Source organism: Rattus norvegicus, chromosome 6 (assembly GCF_021556685.1).
Source record: "Rattus norvegicus strain SHRSP/BbbUtx chromosome 6, alternate assembly SHRSP_T2T, whole genome shotgun sequence".
NCBI lineage: Eukaryota > Metazoa > Chordata > Mammalia > Rodentia > Muridae > Rattus > Rattus norvegicus.
The window spans coordinates 127,536,998-127,561,802 of NC_141539.1; the positions used below are offsets into that span (position 1 = coordinate 127,536,998).

The following is a 24,805-nucleotide window of genomic DNA, read 5'->3' on the forward strand; positions in this document are numbered from 1 at the left end:
AGTGACAGTGACCCACACAACACAGTAGGAAGCCCTAGCAGCCTGTATCTTTCCCTCCCCCATTCTTAGAGGAAGCAGCTCAAAGCAAATCGAGGAGCAAGCTGGTGGGGGCTACGTTATTGGTTGCTTTTCTGTTGCTGTGATGAACACTTTTGAGCAAGGCAATTTACAAAAGAAAGAGTTTGTCTGGGCTGACGGTTCCAGAGGAATGAGAGTCTATCGGGGAGAAGTGGCAGGTGTGGCTACTGGAGTAGCAAGCTGAGAGCTAATATCACGCACCAGCACAGGTACAGAAAGAGCAAACTAGAATAGAAGTAGGTAAGACTGTTTACTCTCAGGGCCTGCCCCAGTGACGTACTCCCTCCAGCAAGGCCACACCTTCTAAACCTCCCCAAACAGTGCCACTAACTGAGGACCAAGTATTCAAATGCCTGACGTGTGTGTGCGTGTGTGTGTGTGTGTGTGTGTGTGTGTGTTTGTGTGTGTGTGTGTGTGAGAGAGAGAGAGAGAGAGAGAGAGAGAGAGAAGGGGGGAGGTGTGATGTGTGTTGGGGGCAGGAGGGGGGGCATGGCTACCGGGAAGCCTGTGTCCTGGGTATATGAAGATGGGTCTAGACTGAGTTGTGAGGAACAGATCCACCCTCTTTGCCCTTGGTAGAATACTGATGGGGTTCATACCACAAAGTGGGGCAATAGAAGTTGTGGCCTTGACATAAGTATTTCTGTGGCTAGAGCAGGGCTCTCTATATGCTGTGTTTAGCAAGCACCCCAATCCCCCCCACCATCCTTCCTTCAAAAAGCACAAAGCCTTGATCTCCCAGGCCCCCTAGGGTCCTGTTTGTCATCTGCAAGCACCAACCCTGTGCTGTCCAGATGTCGAGGGCTCTGCCTTTGTCCTGTTTCACAAGCCATTCAGAGGCCTGAGTTCAGATTTTGTCAGTGCCAGCCTTTTAGAGCCTCTGGTGTCCTGAAGAGAGCCCTCAGGAAGCAGCAGAAAGAGAGACAGGCAGAGGTCGTGCACACTGACTGAACCCCCTGGAAGGCAGTGTGGAGTGCATCCCTGGGGCTCGGTCATCTGAGGGTCCACAGACTTCGTTCTGGTCATCAGTCAGTTACTATCATGGAGGTTAGACGGTTCGCTTTACAGCCTTTTCCCTCTGCCTGTCCTGTGAGAACAGTCACCCGTCAGGAACAGCCCTGGGATAAAGACATACAGAGCTGACTGCAAGAGGCCGGGCTGGAGTCTAGGAGTCTAGGGAAGACCAGGTGCTAAGCAGAGACGGGGTTGGGAGGTAGAAGGGATAGAATGGTGGTGGCAGTGTCACCTGCCTGGGGTTATGAGGCTAGTGAGTGGTAGACCCACGTCCAGGCTTACCTGTGCAGAGTAGAGCCACCAACAAAGGAGGGACAAGAAAGAAACAAATACAGTCACCCTTCTATCCCCATATTGCACCTGCACATTAACCATTGGATGGAAAATATTGGGAGGAGAGCAGTTGACCTGCACCGGAACAATGCAGACCCTAAATGATGCAGCAGAATCCCCATTTACACAGTACCAGGCTGGCTTAGAACAAATGATCCTGGGGTGGTTTGGTGAAGAGAGGAGGGTGTGAGCAGATTGTGTTGAGATTCCAGTGTCTTAGCTCAGGGCAGGGCTGTGTTCTAAGATGTGATCACTAGGCTATTTTATCACTGTTGAGCCAACATCCCGTAATACACTTACACAAGCTAAGGTGGCTACTTGCTGACGTTATCTGAGCCTTGTAGCCGATCCTGACAGCTAGGTGTAAGTAATCAGCTTCCTTTCCAGATGAGGAAGTTAAGGTACAGAGATGTTGCCTCTTTTGCCTAAAATCACACAGCTAGGAAGAGTGGAGCTGGGAATATAGCTCAGTGGATTCAGGCCAGCTTGGAGCACAGTGTGAGACTCCATTCCATAGAAAAAGGAGGAGAAAAAATGCCCATTTAGCGATCTTCAAAGATGTTGGGAAAGCCTTTTGCTACACAGTGTGGTTCCCATAGAACCAGTGCAGTGATGTCACTATTTTGAAAGAGACAAACATCATGGGTGGTCAAACATCATGGCTGTGTTGTAAGACACAGCCTAGAGATCCGGATTTACCTCCTGCAGCATTGTGAGAGGCAGCCTTTGTCTTGCCTGGAGCCAGCTCACTTGTCCCCAGTGTCCGTGTGACCTTGGCCACATCCACTTCCTTCCCCAGGACCTGCCTCACTCCTAGCAGCCTCTTCTCTGATAAGGGGTTGGGAACACTGTGGTCCCCCCTTTTTAAAAGGAAAATAAAAGAGCCATGCATTCGGCAGCAGGGCAATCAGAAAGTTGCCTTTATTTCTCCTGCACGCGGGCTGACTTGTTATTTTAGTTAGAATGGTTTCTAGAATTATGGAAAAGTTACAAGCACAGAGCAAAGCATACCCTGTGCCCTGAGAACAGAGCATGCCCTATGTCCACTGCATGCAAGGTCCCCCTAATGGCAGCAGTTAACCAACCATTGCCATAGTTACTGTACCAGTCCCAGTACATGAGTGTCAACTAAAGCCTGGATCTGGTAAGACCCTATGTCCTCTGTCTGCACCAAGACCCTCTCCAGAACAGAGGCAAAGCCAATGACAGCCCACCATCATTAAAAGGTCCTTTGTTAGTCATCGTTTTCGCTCTATGATGAATTCCTGAGAGAAACAGTTTAAAAGATGAAAGATTTATGTGGCCTCATAGTTTTGAGAGATCTCGCTTTGTATTTGGTTGACAACATTGCTATGGCCCTGAAGTGGGCTGAACTACGGCAGAGAGCCAGTGATAAAGCCCATCACCTCATGGTAGACAGGAAGCGACAGAGCGAAGCCCATCACTCCATGGTAGAAAGGAAGTGATGGAGCAAAGCCAGACAGGAAGGGGCAAGGGACATATAAGGACCTGCCCCCAACTGATCTACTTCCTTTAGCCAAGCCATATCTCCTAATGTTTCCAGAGCCTCTGAATTAGCCCTAAGTCAGGGACCTTGGCTTCAAGTCTTCAACACACGAAACTGTAGGGGACATTTCCTATCGAAACCACAGAAAGTACCAAATAGCCATGTACCTTGTCCTGGTGGTGGTGGATTTGTTTGCCTGCTGTCAGTTTGTGGCATCTCTCTCCCTCGGCCTCATTCTGCCCCCCTTTCCCTACTACTCTTTGGAAGAAAAGTCACTCTGCTGTAAGCAGGGGCATTACCCTGCCTCCTGGATGACAGGACTCCAGATGGCATTGGGATTCTGCCTGAGAGTCATCTCTTTCGCTTTGTCTGTTTACTTAATCGCAACAATGTGTAATCGTGAAACTAGTTTTATACCTTGGGTGCAAACTAACTTGCAACCTTGTGTTTGCACCCCAGCTGTGGAGGCCAAAGGTCAACTTCCTGTGTTGTTTTTTCCGGTTGCTTTCTTTCTTGCTTTCATTCTTTCTTTCTCTTTCATTCTTCTTTCCTTTTCTTCTTCTTTCTTTCTTCATTCATTACTGAGACAAGGTCTCGTAGAACCTGGGCTCCAATAAGGCAGCTAAGGTAGCTGTGCAGTGAGCCCTCAGGGATCTTCCACCTGTCTCTGCCTCCTCAGTACTGGGATCACAGTATGTGCTACCTTAGCGTGGGTTCTGAATAGGACTCAGGTCCTGATGCTTGCAAGGTAAGCACTTTATGCACTAACATATCTCCCTAGCTCCTAATTTGCATCGTTTGTGTAAAGTTGTTGGCAGAAGTCTCTTAAGTGGCTTGTGATGGACAGGTTTTGTCAGTTTGACACAATCTAGGATCACCTGGGAAGAGGGGACCTCAATGGGAAAGACTGGCCTGCAGGCAACTCACCGGTATATTTTCTTAATGATCACTAGGGAAAGGCCTAGCTCAGTGTGGGCAACGCCATCTCTAGGCAGATGATCCAGGCTTGGTCAAGAGAGCAAGCAGAGCAAGCTAGGCAGCTTTACTTGGTCTCTGCTTCGGTTCCTGTGTCCAGGACCTGCCTCGACTTCCTGCCATGACTTCCTTCAATAACAGACCATGAGCAGTAAGATGAAATTAACTCTTTCCTCCCCACACTACTTTTGCTCGCGTATTTGTCACATTAACAGAAAGCAAGCAAGGACATGGCTCTTGTGCCCCTTTGACTCCAGCACCCCACAGCTGTGAGAGCAGGTATCATCTCCGGCTTTCTGTTTGAATCACTTTGTTTTCTGGCCATAGAAGATGCCTTCATGCACTCTGCCCTCAGCCCAGGACCAGCCACATCCTGTGTCTCCAAAGACTTCTGCTTCCTTTGATTAAGGAATTCTCCTAGAAGCCAAGGTCTGTGTGTGACCTGGATCTGTTGTTATTAAATTGTTATCGCTTCCAGCTTAAAAGACAGGTTTCTAAAAGTTATCTATTAATGGGGGGGGGGGGACACCTGCCACGGTGGGAGTTGTTGAGATCAGAGGGCAACTTGTGGGAATTGGTTCTTTCCTCCCACCATGTGGGTTCAGGAATTCAGGTCATCGAGTTTGGTGGCAAATGCTCTTCCCCGCTAAGCCATCTCACTAGCCCTTAAAAGACAGTCTTCAATGAGAGAAGCCTCTTGTGCATTTATCTTTGTTAGTGAGGACATAGCTTGAGAGAATGCCTTGGGAGTGCATGTTGTCAGACAGACTGGCGAGGGTGCTGATTCCATTCAGACAAGGTTCTTTGGTAACACAGGGGAGCCTGTGTCCCCTCTCTTATCCTTGTTCAGCCCTGTAGAGCAGGGACACATGCTGCATCCACCCTGAGGAGACAGACCTGCAAGGGGAACCCTTGGCCTGAGTGTAGCTTCCAAGCGTGGCGCCTTGCTCAATTCCATGACCGGCTGCCTTCAAAGGCCTAAAACCTTACTGCATCTCAGCCCCCAGTCCAAACACGTATTCCTTTAGCTTGTCTTAAGACGCTAGGACTCTTCCATCTAACCACATCCCCAGACCTGCTGGGCCACGAGTGGGGACACTCTGTGTGGGACTGGGACATTTGGATCTCTCCCTTCAGTTCTTGAGAGGCTAATCTCTCCATTGGCACCAAGTCGTGTTTCTGCTCTCTGGAAAAGGAAGCCAACCGCTGGTGTGCTTCAAAAGCTCCCAAGCTGACAATGAGCTGTGGCCAGCCTTGAGAAATGCTGCCTGGCCTCACCATGGCCAGGTTGTAAGTCAGAGGAGTGGTGAGTAACAGTTCCCCCCACAGCTCATAAATGAATCTTGGGCAATAATTCCTTCAGTCTGTTTCCAGGTCTCTGCACACACTCCCAGCTCTGGTGAGGCAGGAGCCCCGTGTGAGAGGATTTTGAGCTACAGGTGAGCTACCACAGCTACATGAACCCAGGATGGCCACTGGGCTGTCTACCTAGACCTGTAGGTCTGGCCTTTGCCAAACTAGATGCATCCCCATAGGCATCATGGGAAATTCCTCCAGCTACAAACAGCTCTAATTATATAGGTCCAAAATGAAGGGGGAAAGCACAACCATTTAGAGTGTATGTAGATTCTGGGTTTTAGCTGTTAATTTGAGGGGATTGCTGTGGCTGTGTAATTCTTTACCTGAGTCTTTTTTTTCCCCATCCCAGCTATTGTTGAAAACATTGGCCTGTTCAAAACCCATCCTATCTTTTCCCAGCAGATAAGAGATGGGAAGCAGATAGGAGGTGGGTGAATCTCTGTGAGTTCAAGACCACCGTAGCTACACAGTGACACCCTGCCTCAGACAACCAAAACAAACATCCTGGAAAGGTGACTTGTGGTTGCACATGCCTGCAATCACAGTTCTCAGGAAGCTGAATCAGGAGAAATCACTACACGTTCATCGTTAGTCTCCATCGTTAGGCTCCATATCACATTTCAGTGCAGCTTGGACTACCTAGTAAGACACTATGTCAAAACACAAAACAACAAAAATACCCCATACTGGCCAAGGCAGACAGGGGAAGGGTCCTGAGTCATTCGCAGCAGCCTCAGAGGTTGCCTTAATTTATCACAAAATGAACTCTCTTGTAACTGTCTTGGGGTCGGGGAGCTGTGAAGGCCCCCAAGATGCTGGAGGTAGAAGAGAAGTTTTCTAAAGAGAAAGGTTGGGATCCTCCATCTTGTCTCCCTCCCTACAAAGCTGCTCAGAGAGGGCACGTGGCCTCCCTGACAGCCCAAAGCAGCTCTACATTGGAATCTACGTTGGCCCCGGGGGCTGTCACCACTGACTAGTTCAGAGATCAGATGGAGAAACCCTGGCTGTTCACAGAAGTTTGTCCCCAGTGTGGTGCACAGCTCAGTGCCCCACTTGGGAAGGGTGGGGGACGGGTTCCTAGTGGATTGTGTTGAGAGAAAGGTGAAAAGAGCCAGAGAAGCCAGACTGCTGACCCGAATGTCTGTCAAGTCTGGTTAGTGAGGATGCAGACCATTGAGGTCTGCTAGTGACCTGTTCAACCAGGGAAACCTCTCAGAAGCAGGCACCTTGGTAGTGTGGCCAGTCAGTAGTCACCCTGCTGAGTATCCAGGAGTGATCAGATGTCCTAGTGCCGGCTTCTGTCATCTGCTTTCCACACAGCTCACCCTGGCCTCTCTCCACTCAGAGCCAAGGCCTGAGGTCTGCAGCTTGTAATTAAGGAAGTCTGGTTTTCCTGCCCAGGAGCCCCCTGCACACCCTGTCACTTTTCTAGTTTACAGAGACTCATAGGAGGACAGAAACCCTAGAATTCCAACATGTGCTCCCAGATCTAGCCAGCTGCATTTTACAGGGGTCTCATTGCATAGGCAGGAATGAAATGGAACCCACCCCAACTCTGCTCATCGCCCCTAGGTCAGGGCAGGGCTGGTCTGAAATCCCTGTTCAGCCCTCCTCTGAAACCAAGGGCTCCTGTTAGCATAACACCATGCCTGGTCTGGAAAAGTTCTTACAAATGACAGATGCCCCTGCCTCAGGAAATTCCCAGGGTTTTGAAGCTCTGTACCAAGAACTGGAAACAAAGACCAGCTGTATTTCATATTATGGCACACCCACTCATACATTCATTGACATGCATTTCCTCCAGCCCCACTGGTTCCCACAGATCTGTGGGCAAAGAAGCAAGTTGATCTTGAACTTGTGGAGGAAACAAAGTAGCTTCATATTTGAGAGATATCCTTGGGACAGTTCAAGGTCAGTGTCTCAGCCATTTGTCTCTAGGGAGTAAGGTCTAATGGAAGCATCTAGAAGCAAGGAAACAGACCAGCAACTCCTCTTCTCCCCCCTTCTGCTTCTGGTTCTCATGTTCTCTCCACCCTGCCCAGAGAAAGAGAGATACTGGTCTCCCATTTCCCACCTCAGCTAACTTCCACATGGGCCATGCATGCTCACAGCAAAGCAACCTTCAAGAGCATGGCGAGATGGTGGAACCTTCAAGAGCATGGCGAGATGGTTCCATCTTAAGAACCGGATTACCTGACTCTCCTCTGTTTCCTCATTACCACACCCCTAGTAGACTTAGTATGAGAAGTTGCAAGTTCAGGCTTGGGGCCAACTGGGGAGACAGTACATGCCAGCCGCCGAGGACCAGGAGTGGTGAGATCACTGTGAGTTTTATTGCAACCCTGCATTCATAGCTGCTGTGGACCAGAACAGTGAGCCCACTGTGTGTTTTATTAACGACACTACATTCATGCCTACGATGATCTGGCTGTGTCATGGTGGGATTAATAAGCAGTAGTTGTGGCAGCAGAACTGGGGACCTAAGGAGAGGTCTTCTCCAGAACCTCCCACACTCGGGGTCATGTCCTCACACTTGGGGATGTCCTGGGATCCCTGTGCTCCTGCCAACCTCAACCGCTTGGCCACATTCCTAGTCTTGGGATTTCTAGCTGAGCTGTTTGGGACCTGAGCCCAGGAGACAGAGTTCAGGGACAGAGTGAGTATGGAGGGAACGGGGACACTGACCAAGCACTTTCCTTCCCTTGATAGAATGTTCGAGGGAGTCAGAACATTCTAGAAAGTGTCATCTGGGGAGGAAGTGTGGCCTGGGAAGGACTTTATAAAGCAGCAGTTTGTAACGAAGGAGAGGCTTCTCCCTTCCATTGCACCTGGGAGGCCACGCCCCTGGGGACCACGACGGATAGAGCCACTCCATGATCGAAAGTGGTACAACCCAGGCAACTTAAGGAGACCTTGTCTCAAAATAAAGAACAATGAGTGGAAGGAAGGCTGGAGCATAGTAGAAGCACCCTGCTTAGCACACACGAGGACGTGCTCAATTGGTACCACGAGGTCCAAACAGAATATTAGCTACTTTCATTTTTACAAAAGGGAAAAAATGTCTAAATTTCCCGATAACCTATAATTGTTTTCAACATACTTCCCACCCCCTTCTCACCCCCTCCCCCAAAAGAGCTGGGTGCTAGAGAATGAATTGACATTCAACCAACTCCCAACTATGGAGGCTTTTCTGAGCCTGGATCCCAGACCACCCTCATACAGAATCCCACAGCTTCCCCATGCATCCACCATGCATGGGCTCAATGAGACTTGGGGATCTCAAATTTGGATATGGGTCAGGTTCACTTTTCTCAAGGGATGAGTGACCACCTTCCCCAGATGTTTGCTTCAGATTCCTTCTGGATGATTTCCATCTTGCTGATGACCCCCTTGCCTCCGCCAAAGCCTCTGATTCACAGAGCCCCTGCTTCTGCTGTTTCAGATGTTCCTGGTGTGCCGGGACAGCAGCCTGAAGCGACTGGTGCTATGTGTCCACTTCCCTTCTCTGAAGAACACCTCGACTGAAGTTCTGGAGTACCCCATCAAAGAAGAAAAGTCTAGTAAGTTCTTACTTCACCTTCCCCACTCCAAGCCACAGCGGCAGAACGTGCGAGCTACAGACCCTACATTCTTTCCCCCATGAATGGGGAAAATCATTCTTAGGGTTGGCTCCAAGGTAGCACTTTGGATTAAGTAAGAGTTTAGGAGGATACCCATGTTGGTGTGTCTCCTGTGCCTTGTTTCAAAACATTAAGCAAAGTCACATTTACCATTCACTTTCTCTGTTCACAGCCTATATGTAGGCTCTGCTTCCCGGTAGCCATGGTCAAGTTCTCTCTCATTTGCTGAGCACAAAGAACAACAGAGAAAGAGGAGAAAATAAGATGTCTGGTCCTGGGTTCCAGTGACTTATTACTACATCCTCGAGCCATGATTTGCCATGTGTCATGTAGCTTCTCTGAAATTCAGCTTTCTCTTTCCATGGAATGAAACCAACAGTCACTATCCTATCTCTATCCCAGAGCCTTCGTTAGGGTCACATGGGCAAGCACTTCCAAAGGCAAAACTCCCGGGTGTACACAGGGCTACCAGAAGAGATATGGGTTTGTGGGGAAACTATTTGGAGGGTCTATAATCCAGGCTGGCCTCGAACTCATGCTCCCCCTAGCTCAACCTTTCCGCTGCTACTATGACAGGTGCAAACCACCATACCTGGATTCCATGGTGGCTTTGTACTATTAAAGACATCTTGGAGTTTGGACCTCTGCTGACCTATGCTCCCTTCTTTTGAACCATCTTCTGCCTCCTTTCAAAGACCATGTGTTCACGTGTTAGGTTTTGAACTAAGATGCCTGTGACAAGAATTCATAGACTATTCCAAGCACTAGCTGACACCCATAGAAACAATTCCAGGGTGTTCCCTGAAGCTCGTCACCCTAGGTCAACAGTAGAATGACAGTAAGTACAACCTGGGTGCCTGCTTTTCAAAACACTGAGAACCTACATGGATGAAGAATGGCTAAAGAATATCTATTGTGTGAGGGTATCTAAGAGGAGGAAGCCTTAAGGCTAGAATATTGAAGGTGCTTGTGTTCATCCAACAAAGGGCTGATTTTTCTACAAAAGGAAAGTAGGGTAGGTCCCCATCTTGCTGGGAGAGGGTCTTTCCTGCAACTCAAACCACATGAACAAAACATGTGTGCCTCAAGCCAGGCAGTGGTGGTACATGCCTTTAATACCAGCACTCAAAGGCAGAGGTAGGCAGATCTGGCTTCAGGGCCAGCCTGGTCTGCAGACTGAGTGCCAGGTCAGTCAGGGATACGCAGAGAATGTGTACCCTATGCAGCAGAGGTGCTGCATCCTGTGGAAAGAACACAAGCACCTGCCTCTTAGGGTATCAAGGAAGATAAGGAGACAGAAGTAGAAAAGCTCTTGGGGTTGGGGATTTAGCTCGGTGGTAGAGCGCTTGCCTAGGAAGCGCAAGGCCCTGGGTTCGGTCCCCAGCTCCGAAAAAAAAGAACCAAAAAAAAAAAAAAAAAAAGAAAAGCTCTTCTGTCATGGGGGATGTGCCATGTGGAAATCAGCCAATGGCCACAGTACCAAGAAATGACTTAAAGGTGCAGGAAGTTCATTTCCAAGCACAGCAAAATGTGCCTCACTTAGGTCCCCTGCAGGCACACTGATGCTCTGTTACCTTCAGCACATAACCCTCCATATTTTAGGGTTGGGTCCAAGGTAACTGTGTGGACTCTGGGAAAAGAGTCTAGGTGTCTCCTATACCCATATTTTGTTAGCTAGAACCCTGTCACATGACCAAACCTAACAGCAGGAGACACCGTGAAACAGTCAACTATGTGCCAAGGAAAACAGAGCTGCTGGATGGAGATATATATACATATATATATATATGCATATGTATATATATATACACACACACATATATATACATATACATATATATATTGTTTGTTTTGTTTTTATGTGCATTGGTGTTTTGCCTTCATGTGTCTGTGTGAGGGCGTCAGAAGCCCTGGAACTGGAGTTACAGACAGGTGTGAGTTGCCATGTGCGTGCTGGGAATTGAACTCCTGTCCTCTGGAAGAGCAGCCAGTTCTTTCTACCACATAGCCATCTCTCCAGCCCCAAGCAGAAGGATTTTAAGGAATTCTGGGAGTTGCTCCCCGAGTATGAAAGTAGAGACATGGAGCTGGGAAAAGGCTGTGGAGTTGGGGTGGGAGTGGGATTCTCAAAGAGGATGGGGAGTATTGTGGTTTTTCCAAACCACTGAAGTACATTGTGTCCTTGGATGACTCAGAAGGGGTGGAGTTGTTTGGGTTGTCTCCTGTTCCCCCAAGAATCTGGGTCATTTTTCATATGGCAAGGGGAATGTGACCTTCACAGTGTCTTTGGAGTCACATGATGCTGGATGTGTTTGTCATCCCAAGAGAAGGTCGACCAGTAGGCCACAAACTGATGGGCTGGGATTTCAAGATCACACTGTCTCTTACAGAGAGTCATGACTTCGGGGCTAGGCTGCCACATGTTAGTTCCCTCTGTACATTTAAGGACCCACGTGCCTTGAGCGTGTGTTAGCTCTAGGATTGGGAAAGTGCTCAGACGGGGGCATGCCCAAGGCCTTGGGAGAAAATACTGGTTCAAGGCAGGGTGCCTGAGGGTTTTGGAGGGGAGAGGGGAGACTGGAGCTGACTCAGCAGCTGTCTGCTCTGCTCTTTTGTCCTGTGTGCCTTTTCCACCCACCTGCTGCTGCCTTTAGGGCATCACATCTAGGCCTCTGTACCTTAAATGCAACCCAGCCCTTGTAAAGCAGGGTGGGAAGTTTGATTTCATGTCCCATTTCCAACCTAGAGCCTTATGAAGGCAAGTGAGAGTAGGGCAATGGGTAGTAGAGTGAAAACAGACTCAGCTCAGAAACACTGCAGCCACTGGGCTCTCAATTACAGAATGGCCCGATCCCAACTCAGCCTGCACAGGTGGATCTATAGCAATGTGGGGGCCAGTGGATGAATGATCTAATGGGGTGCTGGCTGAAGGTGGGCAGATTGGCCCTGCTTTTAGGGGCTGGGAGACAAGAAAAGCCTGATTGGGTCTAAATGATGATCAGACAAGTAGGGTGGAGGCTCCTGCCACACCTAGAGGTGTCATTGCTAAAACAGGCAGTATATGAGGAGCTTCTGCGAAGGTCCAGGAGCCTGTGAAAGTTTAGCTGAGTTTGGTTAAGACAGATGGGTGTTACTAGAACTGTGGGCATCGGAGCCTGGGCCCTGGCAGCCCCCACGAGCTGGGCTTGGCCACTTGTCCTCTATAGGCAAATGAAACAGATAGGTAATGATGAAAGGGTGAGAATGTGGGTCTTCTCAGTGTGGGAAAGCAAACAAAACAAGAGATCCAGTGACTATCCTCCACAAGTCCATCTTCAAGATGCTGACATGAGGTTTAGGTTTAAGTGGAGGGTAAGAGGCATGCATAACCAAGCAGTCCTGGCTGAGGCATGGCCCTGCCCAACGCAGCCAGGTCATTGTCTGGATCCCAAGCGTGTCCTGCAAGGTTGTTTGGCTAGTAATCAGAAAGCTCTGAAATCTCTTCCTGGGATATAAATCCTCCTCTAGCTGGCCCCAGAGGCCCAGGCTTCTCCTTCTCCTAGCTGACAATTCACGACTTCAATTGGGCGATAGCCCAGAGAAGGGACATGAGTGTCTCCAGAGAAAAATCTTACATTTCTGCCAAGCTGGTTATACCAGGCTATTCAGAAATGGGAGCACTAACCTCTCAGGTTCTTGATTTTCTCCCAGGGCCACATGGTAGGATTCCCTGCATCACCATGGCCACGTGGTAGGATTCAAATTCAGCTTTGCCTTGAAGATAATCAAAACGCAGACTGAAGTCATTTGTGTCATCTGGTTCTTCTTCGATCCTTATTCCTACATGTCTGCCACAAACACAGAGGTGCCCGCCATCTGTGTATCTCATTTTGTTCTCTTTATAGTACTGCTGCTCCCAAACCTCTTTCCTTGAGGTCTGCTGCCAGAGCACGGCCATTGGCTGGGCTGTTTCTTTGCCTCAGCAATTCTAGGTCCCCAGCTCCACCCTCTCTTTTAATGCTGTGCCTTTGTTGTCATAGCTTGGTTTCTCTCACCTCTGCCTCTTGCCACTAGTGTGACTGGGCAAAATGCTCCCTATGTTCTACCCTAGAGAACAGGAGCATCCCCAAATGCTTGAGACCAGGAGTGTTGCAGACTCCCTCCGGATTTTGAATTATTTTGCATATGTGCTGCATTGTCTTGGGGAGGAGACTTAAGTCTAAACAAAGAAACTTGCTTATGTTTTACGCATACTGTATGGACATACTAAAACAGATTTATATGTGTGTGTGTATGTGTGTATATATGTGTGTGTATATATATGTGTGTGTGTACATGTGTGTATATATATATATGTGTGTATATATGTGTGTGTGTATGTGTGTATATGTGTGTATATATATGTGTGTGTATATATGTGTGTGTATGTGTGTATATATGTGTGTGTATATATATGTGTGTGTGTATATGTGTGTGTCTATGTGTGTATATATGTGTGTGTGTATATATGTGTGTGTATATGTGTGTGTATATATGTATGTGTGTATATATTTGTGTGTGGTTTATATATATGTGTATGTGTATATATGTGTGTGTGTATATGTGTGTGTATGTGTGCGTGTATATGTATTTGTATATATAAATAATCTTGTCAAGGCACCAGCCTTTTAATGTGTCAGTTGGCATCAGGTATAGAAGTTTTCACTCATGGCATAATGTTGGTGGGCCAAAAATGTCTTGGAATTTGGAGCATTTCAGATTTCAAACCTCCAGATAAAGAACGTTCAGCTGAGCCTGTTTTCACTAATACGCATAGAGGTGTGACCATGGTAAACATATCCCTGGGATGGCAGTTCCCGTGTGGTTGCTGAATAAAGGAAGAGGAAAATCTATTTGGGACTGTCTCTAGCAGAGCAGCCCTGAGGCAACAGCATGGCCAGGTCCATGCAGGAAGTGTGCTACGCCGTGCTCTGGGCCTAAGCCACAGTCCCACCACTCCCACCCAGTGCCTTGATCCACTGACCCTGGCTTTAGAAGAGTCTCCACCAATTCTGAGTAAATCTTCACTCCCAGGGGTGTGGGCAGGTTTAGGTCAAGTTGAATGTATCAGTGTCTGGAGAATAATCCTTCTCCTGGACAACTATGGCAAATTCTTTGCTGATGGGTGCGGGGGATCCTCACCTCTACATGCAAAGGAGGGATCTCAGGTCCTCCTGGGCAGTAGAGGAGGCATGGCCTCTGACTTCTCTGCATACTTGAGTGTGACTTCTTTTTTTTTAGAATTATTTACTTTATTTATATGAGTACACTGTTGCTGTCCTCAGACACACCAGAAGAGGTCATCAGATCCCATTAAGATGGTTATGAGCCACCATGTGGTTGCTGGGAATTGAACTTGGGACCTCAGGAAGAGCAGTCAGTGCTCCTAACCTCTGAGCTGCCTCTCCAGTCCTTCTCTCCATACTCTTGACACCAACCAAAACCCTAGAATGAAATCTGACCTGTTTTTAAATGGAAATGGCTCAAGTCCACAAACGGGTGTTATTCATAAAGGAGGAATTGGTATAGAAACTCCATGTTTTAGCTGGAAGTGAGGCAGGGCCGATTGCTTTGTGTGCAAGCCTGAAGGCTTGTCAGTGCAAACCTCTTCATTTTATTTTATTTTTTTTTCTAGAACATGAATTTTGGAAAGAATGACTCTTGTTTCTAGATTTTTTTTATTTGTGAGGTAAGACGTCTGACATCCTTGTGCTGTGGTTTCCTCATCTGTGAATAGAGGGTGTCTCTCCAGCACAGCTGGAGCAGATCCATGAAAGAATTTATCAGCAGGGAAGCACTCGGCATCTTTGTATCTAAATGTAGACATTTCTGGGACAAAGTCACGAGTCCCACATGTAACAAGTACTCAATGCACAGTGGCAGTTATAATTAGCAACATGTAGCTCACACCTCACAACCCCTCATTTCCTGTACTGTCTGTCCTGAGGACTGCTCTAAAACCAGATGTGTCCCAGGCTGCTTAGAGGCCATAGGATCTTGGACTAAAATAGCCACCATTCACTTCTTTCCACCTTCAACATTCCAGCTTTGAGCTTCCAGACCTGAGGTTGGGTCAAGATGAAGCAGGGAGGTCAATTTAGCTCTAAGGACCTTGAGAAACTAACTTAACTATCTCCTCCTCCTCCCCCTCCTCCTCCCCCTCCTCCTCCCCCTCCTCCTCCTCTTCCTTTTCCTTTTCCTCCTCTCTCCTCCTCCTCTCTCCTCTTCCTTCTCCTCCACATGTTTTTGAGATCTCATGCCTGCCTCCCAAGTGTTGGGATTACAGACATGAACTACATACCCTCATCTTTCCACACTTTTATATTCCTGTCTTTGCATTTTTGAAGCCAAGGCTGGCCTCAAATTCTTGATCTTCTACTTCTTGGGTACTGTAATTACATGTCTGGTGTGTGTGTGTGTGTGTGTGTGTGTGTGTGTGTGTGTGTGTCTCCCCACAGTTATGCATGCTACCCTTCCTTTTTCAGCATCTTGTTTTATTATGAGCTTTCGGTTCTCCTGCTAAGCATGTGACAAACTAAGTATCTGCTAAGTGGGTTCTGAGGGAAAACATAAAGGGGCTAAGACAGGACCTCAGTACTGACCAAGGGAAACGAGGCCACTGTCCTGTAATGTAAGCCTGGGACGTTGAGAAACAGTTATGAGGAAGAACATTTGGGGAACAGGCTTGAGAAGCTGAAGCCACAGTCTTCTATGTCAAAGCTCAGAAACAAGGAAGCGAATGGGGCCAAAGCTAAGCCATGCTCAGGCGGTCACTGAAGAGGCGGCAAATCGAGGCTGCAAGGGTGGAATCTGACTGGGTCATCAGCAGCTGTGACGAGCGCACTACACTATTAAGGATTTTGTCTGTAGTGTCACAAACAGGTTTTGAGCAGGAAGTAGCCCAGTAAGATGGATGCTTTAGGGCCCCTGGGCTGTGTGGCAGCCAGCAGGGACAGTAACCAGCCACTATAGAAAACCGTCAAAAGCAAAAGCTTCGTGACTGCCTCAGAGTTGGAACTGGAACGATGGAAGGCAAGATGGCCGTGAGAAGGAGAGTTGTCGTGGGAGCACTCTAGAAGGCAGACTCTGACAGGTGAGAAGAGGAGCACTCGGGAGGAGTCAGTGTCTCATGAGATGTCTGGGGCAGCAGTGCTTCTCCAGTGAACGTTAGCATGGGAGCTGGAGGAGTTTGTTTGGTTCTGAAAGAACTGGACTTGGGAGGTCTTGAGAGATGACTTAGAAAGATGGAGAGCACGGGATCTTGGTGGTGAGAGGAAACTGATGGTGAAAATGGATTAGTGTCACAGTGGGTCTTCTTGGTCTGCATGTGGGGCTCCTGGTCTGTGTGTGGGGAGTGATCCTGGTCTTCGTGTGGGTGCTCCTGGTCTGACTGTGGGGAGTGCTCCTGGTCTGTGCGTGAGTGCTCCAGGTGTACTTGTGGAGAGTGCTCCTGGTCTGTGTGGGTGCTCCTGGTCTGACTGTGGGGAGTGCTCCTGGTCTGTGCGTGAGTGCTCCAGGTGTACTTGTGGAGAGTGCTCCTGGTCTGTGTGGGTGCTCCTGGTCTGACTGTGGGGAGTACTCCTGGTCTGCATGTGGGGCTCCTGGTCTGTGTGTGGGGAGTGATCCTGGTCTGCATGTGGGGCTCCTGGTCTGTGTGTGGGGAGTGATCCTGGTCTTCATGTGGGTGCTCCTGGTCTGACTGTGGGGAGTGCTTCTGGTCTGTGCGTGAGTGCTCCAAGTGTACTTGTGGAGAGTGGTTCTGGTCTGTGTGGGTGCTCCTGGTCTTCCTGTGCCTGAGGGGCTGCCTTTAGGGACTTTGTAGCTTCAGAAAACCCGTCTAAGTGACAGCAACTTGACTCAGCTCTTTCTGGATCAGAGGCTTCTACTCACCAACCCTTCTTTTGAGAGCAGCTATAGGGGATGTTGGGGCCAAGCCCTAGGGTCTCTTGGCCTCCCGTCTCAGGGGTGGATGATCTTGGGTCAGCATGTGTCTCAGTCCATCTGTGCTGTCATAAAGCAATTAACTGGAACTGGGTATAGTCTAAAAGAGAGACATTCCGTTCTCACAGTTTGGGGAGCCGGGAAGACCAATCTTAAGTCACGGGCAGGTTACATGTCTGCTGAGGGCTGCTCCCTGTCCCGTCCTAGGCGGGTGGAGGAACAGAGAGCTGTGCTCTCCATGGCAGGAGGTGGAAGGACCAGTGAGCTGAACACTGCATGAAGCCTTGTAAGTGTAGGGAACCTTGGAGTCAGCTCAGGATACCCCGCGTTCTCTCAGCACAAAAGAGATTGAGTTGCCCCAGGGGACAAAGGGCTGGGAATAAGAGACAAAGGCAGGAGACAGAGGATGAGAATGAAGTGGAAGGGAACAAGGGAGCAGGGCAAAGGGGACAAAGGCCTGCCTCTAGGTAGAGAGGAGACAGTTGTGGTCCATAGGCAAATGGCAGTTTATAAAGGTAAAAAGGGAAAGCCTGTGTTAGCATGAGGTGCTTAATTTTAATTGTGAATGTTAATTAGGGGAGCCAAAGGGGGCTTTTGATTGCTAGACTTTGATGGCTGGACCTTGGAAGCCAGCCTCAGGAGAGGAAGTGGCCAAATAAGGAAATAGACCTTGGGGGACTACCTTTAGGAATATAACCTATGTTGGGGTGAGGAGTGGTTGGTTTTTTGTTTGTTTTGTTTTGTTTTGTTTTAGCAAGGCCAAGGGAATGAGGGGAAGGGGCCAGAGTCACATGCTCTGGTGGTTGGATGTCACTTCAGTAAGGACCTAAAGCTTTAGTTTAGTGGTAGAGCATTTACATAGCATATATGAGGCCTCAATTTCATCCCAGCATCAAAAAATTAAATTAAGGGATAGGAATGTGGTACATGGTACCTAGCATACATAAAGCCTTGGGTCCAATGCCCCCAATCCTCAGGCACTTCATAAAACCATGTGGGGACCGTATGCCTGTATACAGGAAGGCAGAGACTGCCCTGTCTCTGGGACTTGGTAGCCAGACAAGATAGCCCAATTAGTGAACCCTAGGCCAACCTCAAAGAGCAAAGTGGATAACTCCCGAGGAACAACACCCAAAGAACACACACATGTCCGGGCACAATCACATGCATACACATGTGTGTGTACATGCACACACACTTCAGGGATAGAAACTTCACCCTTTATCAAAGATGGATGAAGTCGGCAGGCAGAAAGTCAGTAAGGACACAGTGAAGCCTATTAACTGGATGTGTAACAGACCAATTAGATCCATGGACCACTTCATCACAGAAGCAGAATACACACGCCTCTTCCATTCACAGGAAACATTCATCACTCTAGGTCATAAGACGTACATTGACAGATTATGGAAATCAGAAACCAGAGCACATAGAATCAAAGCAGAAATCAACAAACAGAAAAAGACAGTGGTGGATTAAACAGTGTATCCCACATAATACCAAGTCAAAGGAAAACATCTCAGGGGAAAAAAAATCTAAATACCTTAAATGAAAATTCAAACTTCTCAACATTTGTAGACTACAGCAGGCAGTGCCTAAGAGAAATATATAGCATTGAATGCATACATTAGAAGAGAATATAAAATCAGATTTTCTATTCAGTGCTCCCACTTAAGTAGCTCTGGGAACTAAAAAAAAAAAAATCATGTGACATGTGACCCTCATTCCAACCAGGCAGTGGCCTGTTACACCTCCAAGGAACCTATAGGAAGGACAGACAAGAAATGTGTGCAAACATACCTAAGATCCGCAGATGTGTAACAGTGGCCTAAGCACTGCTATGCGTGTTCCCGCAGTATATAAGGCCTTAGCATTTATTGGCTCCTACATGATGATTAGATGGTATTTCCTGTCTTCCACTCTGGCCATAGAAGCAGAGCAGGCAATTACAGAATGGTGTGATTGGTGCTCTTGTGATCTAGTGAAAGGGTAAGAGAGGGGCTTTGTAGGGATGCTATTTTACTATAAACCAGGGATTCTCAACCTAGGGATCAAGTGACCCTTTCACAGGAGTCATCTGAGACCGTTAGAAAACACAGATATTTGCATTACAACTCATAATAGTAGCACAACTACAGATATGAAGTAGCAACAAAAATAATTTTATTGATGGGGGGTTACCACAATATGAGGAACTGTATTAAAGGGTCACAGTATTTGAAAGTCTCAGAACCACTGTTATAGTCAAAGACCCCAGAGAGGGATGGGTCTAAAGCTAAATCACAGTCCACTTCGAAGAGTCACTAGGGTACTTGAATGGATGAGGGCAAGACTAGACAAATGTAGACAACGTGTATTGTATTGTATTGTGTGTATTGTATTGTATTTATTGTGTGTATTTTATTGTATTGTATTGTGTGTATTGTATTGTATTGTATTGTATTGTGTGTATTGTATTGTATTGTATTGTGTGTATTGTATTGTATTGTGTTGTATTGTATTGTATTGTATTGTATTGTATTGTATTGTGTGTATTGTAGTTCTCGGGACAACCCTGTGCGGAGGCTCAGCTCATGCGGAGCGGAACACCCAATACTGAGGTCATCTAAGGAGAGATTCTCAGGAACCTTAGCTCTGGGGAGGTTTGGGGAAGTTGATTGCTATGTCTGCACACCTCTAGCTTAATTCCCCGGGTGTGCTTTTGCCCTGGGAGTTCCCAGAAAGCACCAGCCTAAGGAGAAACAATAGCAGTGGAGCTACTGTGAGCTTGGACAAAGCCCTGAGTGGGTATCCGTGATGTGGGTCCTCATCTGCTTCCTCAGGAACTTTCTGAATATCCTTATGTAAGGAACTCAGTGCCACCAGTAGTGCCTCCTGGAGGAGGGGACTCCTGACTTCCGCTGGCAAGGGATAGTTCAAAGGTCCCTGGAAGGATAAAGCCCCATCCCTTCCCCCAACTGAACACATCCTACAGTCCTAGACCAGAAAGCTTCACCACAACCTAGAAAACAAACGCTGCTGTGTCCACGGAGAGCAGCTGCCTTTGGGGAAGCCATGTTAGCAAGCCATGTCTCGCCACCTGCAGAGGCAAGACACTCTAGGAGGTTCCACGAAAAATGGACTTCCGGGCTCCCGTGCCTGTCTCCCGTAATTTGTCAGCATCGATGAATGGTTTGCCTTGCTCTTTGTGGCACAGCCGATCCAGCCTTTTTTTATATTTATTGCTTCTGCCTTGTTTTCACCTTGTCAGCATTTAGGGGATTTGCCCTAAAGGAATTTCCCCGTCTGGAATGTTCCTTTTAGGTGGTTCCCTGTCTTAGATGACACCAGGTACCTACAAAGGTTGAAGGTCCAGGTGAAATTAGACCTGTCACCGGACCCTGAAGTCTTAAGCCTTTGGCCACAGTTATTGGGGACTTTCTACATGGCTTTTGGACCTCCAGTCTTCTGTCTTTAACACCTCTGAAGTGGTTGTTAGGATCTCTTCTTTGCAGCTGGAGTAATGGTGTCCAAGGATGTTACCTGGGATTCAGCCAAGTCAGGGATGCGTACCTCCTTCACCTGAACCCAGCTGTTTGCAGTCAGATCTCTGTATCCCTCACTGAACAGACCCGCCAGAGGCAGAGGAAGATGGCAGAGAGGGAAATAGAGAAGTCGATATCGATAGTCCAGTCATTACTATCTGCACAGTCGGGTCATTGTTTCCCCTCTGTGTTCCAGACACAGAACCAGAGCCAGGCAGAAAGGAAGCAGGTCAGGGCTACGTGGCCTCAGTGAGGAGAGCAATGGAGATGGGAGTTCCAGGCATGCCTCTGCCTCTGAAGGCTGAGCACAGGCAGTTTTGTCTCTGGGCTAAGGCCCTGGTTGGGCTAGAACCAGTCAGAACCAGTGGAGAGAGGTGTCTGTGCCTCTTCCCAGCTAAGGATGAATTATATCATAAAACCAGAAGATGCTATACCCAGGAGGGTTTTCCCTGGAGAGCTGATTAAGGCCATCCCCCTGGTGCTCTCATTCCCCATCTGAAAATCCAGGATGTGAACAGCCACCCTAGAGAACCCTTGGGGCTTTCATGTATGTGAGATCTTGCAAACTAAAGCACAATGTGTGTGTGTGTGTGTGTGTGTGTGTGTGTGTGTGTGTGTGTGTGTGTGTGTGTGTGTGTGAGAGAGAGAGAGAGAGACAGAGACAGAGACAGAGACAGAGACAGAGACAGAGAGACAGACAGACAGACATGGTGGTTTGAGTTGGAATATGAACACTCTAATGATAGGATCATAAATTCTTGGAGAAATCAGACAGATGGCGTGACTTGGCTATTCATGGCTAGCGTTTGGAGTCTTGAGGAACTTCCCCATAGACATCTGAGGTGTTTCCTCTTGGCTTCAGCGTTCTCAGGACCACAGCCTGCCATCCTCTGGAAGTATGCCATGGAGATCTCACGTGCTTTTCTTTGAGAAATATTAACGTCAGGGGCCATGAAAGAAAAAGCCAACAGACAGACTTAGCTTTGAAGTTCTGTGGTTACACAGCACTGAACAAACATGGGCAGAAGTTCATTCTCAGGGCCTGGGACCTATGGGACCTCCCTATAGCAGAATTTTGGGGAGACCCTTAGAGAAGGATGTGCTAGGTTTGTGTTGGATCTTCTGGGCCTCTGAGGACTTCAGTTTCCTACCAGAGTCTTGGGACTCCAGCAGGATCCCAGGTTTGCAGAATGCGGCTCCTGGATGGCTATAAGAATCTCCTACTTCTAGGCTAGCCTAAAGCATCCATAAGACTCCTCCCCCACTGAACTATGGCCCAAAAAGTACTGAATGAGATGTGGCTGGGTGCTGAGCCTTGGGTAAGTGCAATGGCAGAAATGAAGGGATGTCCTATAATAGTAGTCATTTATTAAGCATTTGGTATGGAATATTTCTTTTCTAGTTTTGATACAGGATCTCTCCACATGTTCAGCCTGACCTCAAACACACCATCCTCCTGCCTCAGCCTCCCAAGCACTCTGCTAATTTCATCTGCATTATCAGCTTTAGGATATGGCACCTCAGTGTGGCAGATTAAGGTACATTTCTTTGACGCTTCTTCCTTCCTGGGGTGGAGTCTCTTGCCCCTCCCTTGAATCTACTTTAGCCTGTGACTTCTGTGGTCAACAGAATAAGCAGAAACGACTCTAGCCAGTTCCTCCTAGGTTTTCAGAGAACCAGCAGCTTCTTTTTAAACTCTAAGAGCCGAGTTGCCTCCGTCCTGGAGAGAGAAGCCTGGGGATGGAAGGGAGAGAGGCCTAGGAGGGAGAAGGGCCTGGCTGAATTAACTCTCCCTGATAATGATTTGAGGGAAGACATCCTGGATCCTGCAGACCAGACCAGGGCCCAACTAATACCAGCCAGTGAAAACGTAAAAGAATCACCCAGCTGATCACTACCTGGTTTTGGCCCATAAATCATAAGCTACCATTGTTATTTTCAAGCCACTCAGCTCTGTCTTTTGCTACACAGAAGTAGATAACAAGAATCATAACCCCCGTTTTTTCAGAAACCAAGGCTGGTCAGAATCACACATCAGTGAGAGGCAAAGCCAAGACCTAAACCACAGCAGTCTGGCTCTCAGCGCCTGCTCCTACAACTCTATGGGTCTATTCGTGGGCCAGTGAGATGGTTCAGCAGGCACAGACACCCACTACCAAATCAGACAACCAAGTTCATCCCTGGGACCCACTCACACAGTAAAGGAGAAAACCAACTTCCATAAGCTGTCCTTTGACCTCCTAATGGACACTGTTGTCACATGCACTGTCCCTTGCTCCCTCCCCTGCATATAGATAAATAGAATTTTTGAGGGGGAGGGGTTCAAGGAAGGGTTTCACTATGTAGGCCTGGACTGTCCTGGAACTCACTCTGTAGACCAGGCTGGTCTAAAACTCACAGAGATCCGCCTGCCGCTGCCTCCCGAGTGCTGGGACTAAAGGTGTGCACCATGACCACCTGGATATAAATAAAAATATAAAGCAAAAGCAAATGCTTCTGAGCTCACATGATGGTGGGTACCCATTATTCCAGCATTTGTGGGGACTGGAGGAGGGATCAAAGACAGGAAGATCATGAGTTTGAGGACAGCCTGGGCTACAAAATGAGACCCTGTCTCAAAGGGAGGAGGAAGAAGAGAAAGGAGGAGGAGGAATAAATGCTTCTGCCGTCATAAAACTTCTACCTAAGAAGAGTCAGTCACTTGCCATGTTTAGAGGTTTACATACCTTGGTTTATTTGTTTATTCAGTTAAGTACACTGGGCTCACTCAAGGTATGTGTAGATGTCTAAACTAGACAATGTTAGGGTCTTTACTGCCCTCAGAAGAACTGCCACCCCCCTGGTGATGGATGGGTAGGGGTGGACAGAGAGAAACGTCCTGTTTGGATGAGAGAGGAAGTGCGTATGAAGTGGCAGGACAGCTCATGCAGAGTGCCAGGGTACGGAGTGTGTGCAGGGGAAGTTCTGTGCAGGCAAAATGTGGGCATGTGGAAGGGAGGGGTAAGCAGAGAAGGTAAGCTTGCACACAGGCCTTGAGTGAGACTCAGCCTTTGTCCAAAGGTCTCCAGAGCACGATGAAGGACACGTGGGCAGGACATCATCCAGTGTGCCTTTTACATAGACGTTGCATGTCTTCAAGAGTGGGGACAAAGGGGTAAGGCTGGCATGCAAGAGAGGCCCTGAGGTTGAAGTCTACAGCAAATGTTGGGGACGGCTTGGTGGGCCTAAGGAGAAGGAACACGTCCCAGAGATATTTAAGAGAACTGGCCTGCAGAAAGTAAAAGGAACTGAGGGAAAGAACACAGTAAGGTCATGGCTAGCCATGCTACCTGGTATGCAGTAGGTGCTTAGTAATGAATAGGGTTGAGTTAGGAGCTCTGGCCCAGGCCTGCAACATTATGGGAAGGGCAGGGTTCTGCTCTAGCATTGATATCCCTGACTCAAAACCTGTGCCCAAGTAGACATGATAAAAATTGCATGTAAATGGACCCATAATTGGACAAGGGAATATCCCCATCCCCCACACGCATACCCCCAGTAGCATTGTTCTCTAAAAATGCAGACTCCTGACTGAGCCAAGACTCAGCCTTCCTGGGATGACAAAGAGAGCTAAGACGTTTATGGACCTGGCTTAGTGATCTCACAGAAGACAAAGTACCAACTGCCTAAGACTGGCCCCTTGTTCTTAATTCATAACTCATGCTGTGACTCTGTTTCCACATTGCTAGTTTAGGACACAGGAATCCACACCCTCTGGGGAGAGCTCAGCTCCAAGCCTTGATATTGGGAGCTCACTACCTGCCACCAGCAGGCTGGGAGCTGCTATGCAAAGCACCCCTAGACTCCTGCCAAGTGCTTCAGGGTGCACACACCAGGCCCTAGCAAGTCCTCCCTTGCTGTGTGAGACTGCCTAGGCAGGGCATGTTGTCAGCATTCCTGACCTCTGACCCGTAGGTGCTAGTGGCACCGTCTCCCAAGGCGTGACAACCAGAAGTATCCACGTACATGGCCAACTCAGGGAGGACCAGTTTGCTCCCAGGTGAGAACCATGGCTCTATCCAGCGCAGTGGCTCTCAAGCCTTTGAAATGGGCCCGGTTTGCACTGAGATGAAGCACACGTGCACAGTGCACCCCAGACCTTTCATACTTAGCATAGGAATGAAAAACAAAATGTCTACTCAGCCATGTCTCCCTATGTTAAGATGCAGTTTTCGCATGTACTTGTAACATCCTGAAGTTGAAACAGTGTCCCCTGGCTATCCATGGTAAGGCCTTCATAACAGTTGGAGCTGACCTCCCTATCAGGGTGGTGCCCGGGGCGCCTCCCTCCCCACTGTCCCTTCTTTCAGGCTGTGGGCAGTCACAAGCCTCCCTGGCTGGTTGGTTCAGTGTAGCAGGGAGAAGCATGGTTTCCCCATGTCCACAGCTCCCTCAGC

At 48.2% G+C, this 24,805-nt stretch overlaps 1 protein-coding gene and 1 long non-coding RNA gene across 8 annotated transcripts in view; one reads left to right on the plus strand and one right to left on the minus strand.

Moving 5' to 3' along the window:
* Positions 1-24,805, plus strand: part of Rin3 (Ras and Rab interactor 3) — a 108,876-nt gene that overhangs the window by 36,553 nt on the left and 47,518 nt on the right. For 5 of the 7 annotated variants that reach the window (XR_015621954.1, NM_001414929.1, NM_001108052.2 and 2 more), the window contains 1 exon segment: positions 8,709-8,826. Coding sequence is in view for 4 of the 7 variants with exons in the window: in NM_001414929.1 (NP_001401858.1) it covers positions 8,709-8,826 (118 nt within the window). In the remaining 3 variants the exon portion in view is untranslated. 7 annotated transcript variants of the gene reach the window in all.
* The window catches only part of LOC134479252 (uncharacterized), a 33,097-nt gene continuing 27,278 nt past the window's right edge, over positions 18,987-24,805 (minus strand). The window contains exon 2 of the long non-coding RNA XR_015623314.1: positions 18,987-21,293. This is a non-coding gene — a long non-coding RNA (uncharacterized LOC134479252). The remainder of the gene's footprint in view (positions 21,294-24,805) is intronic.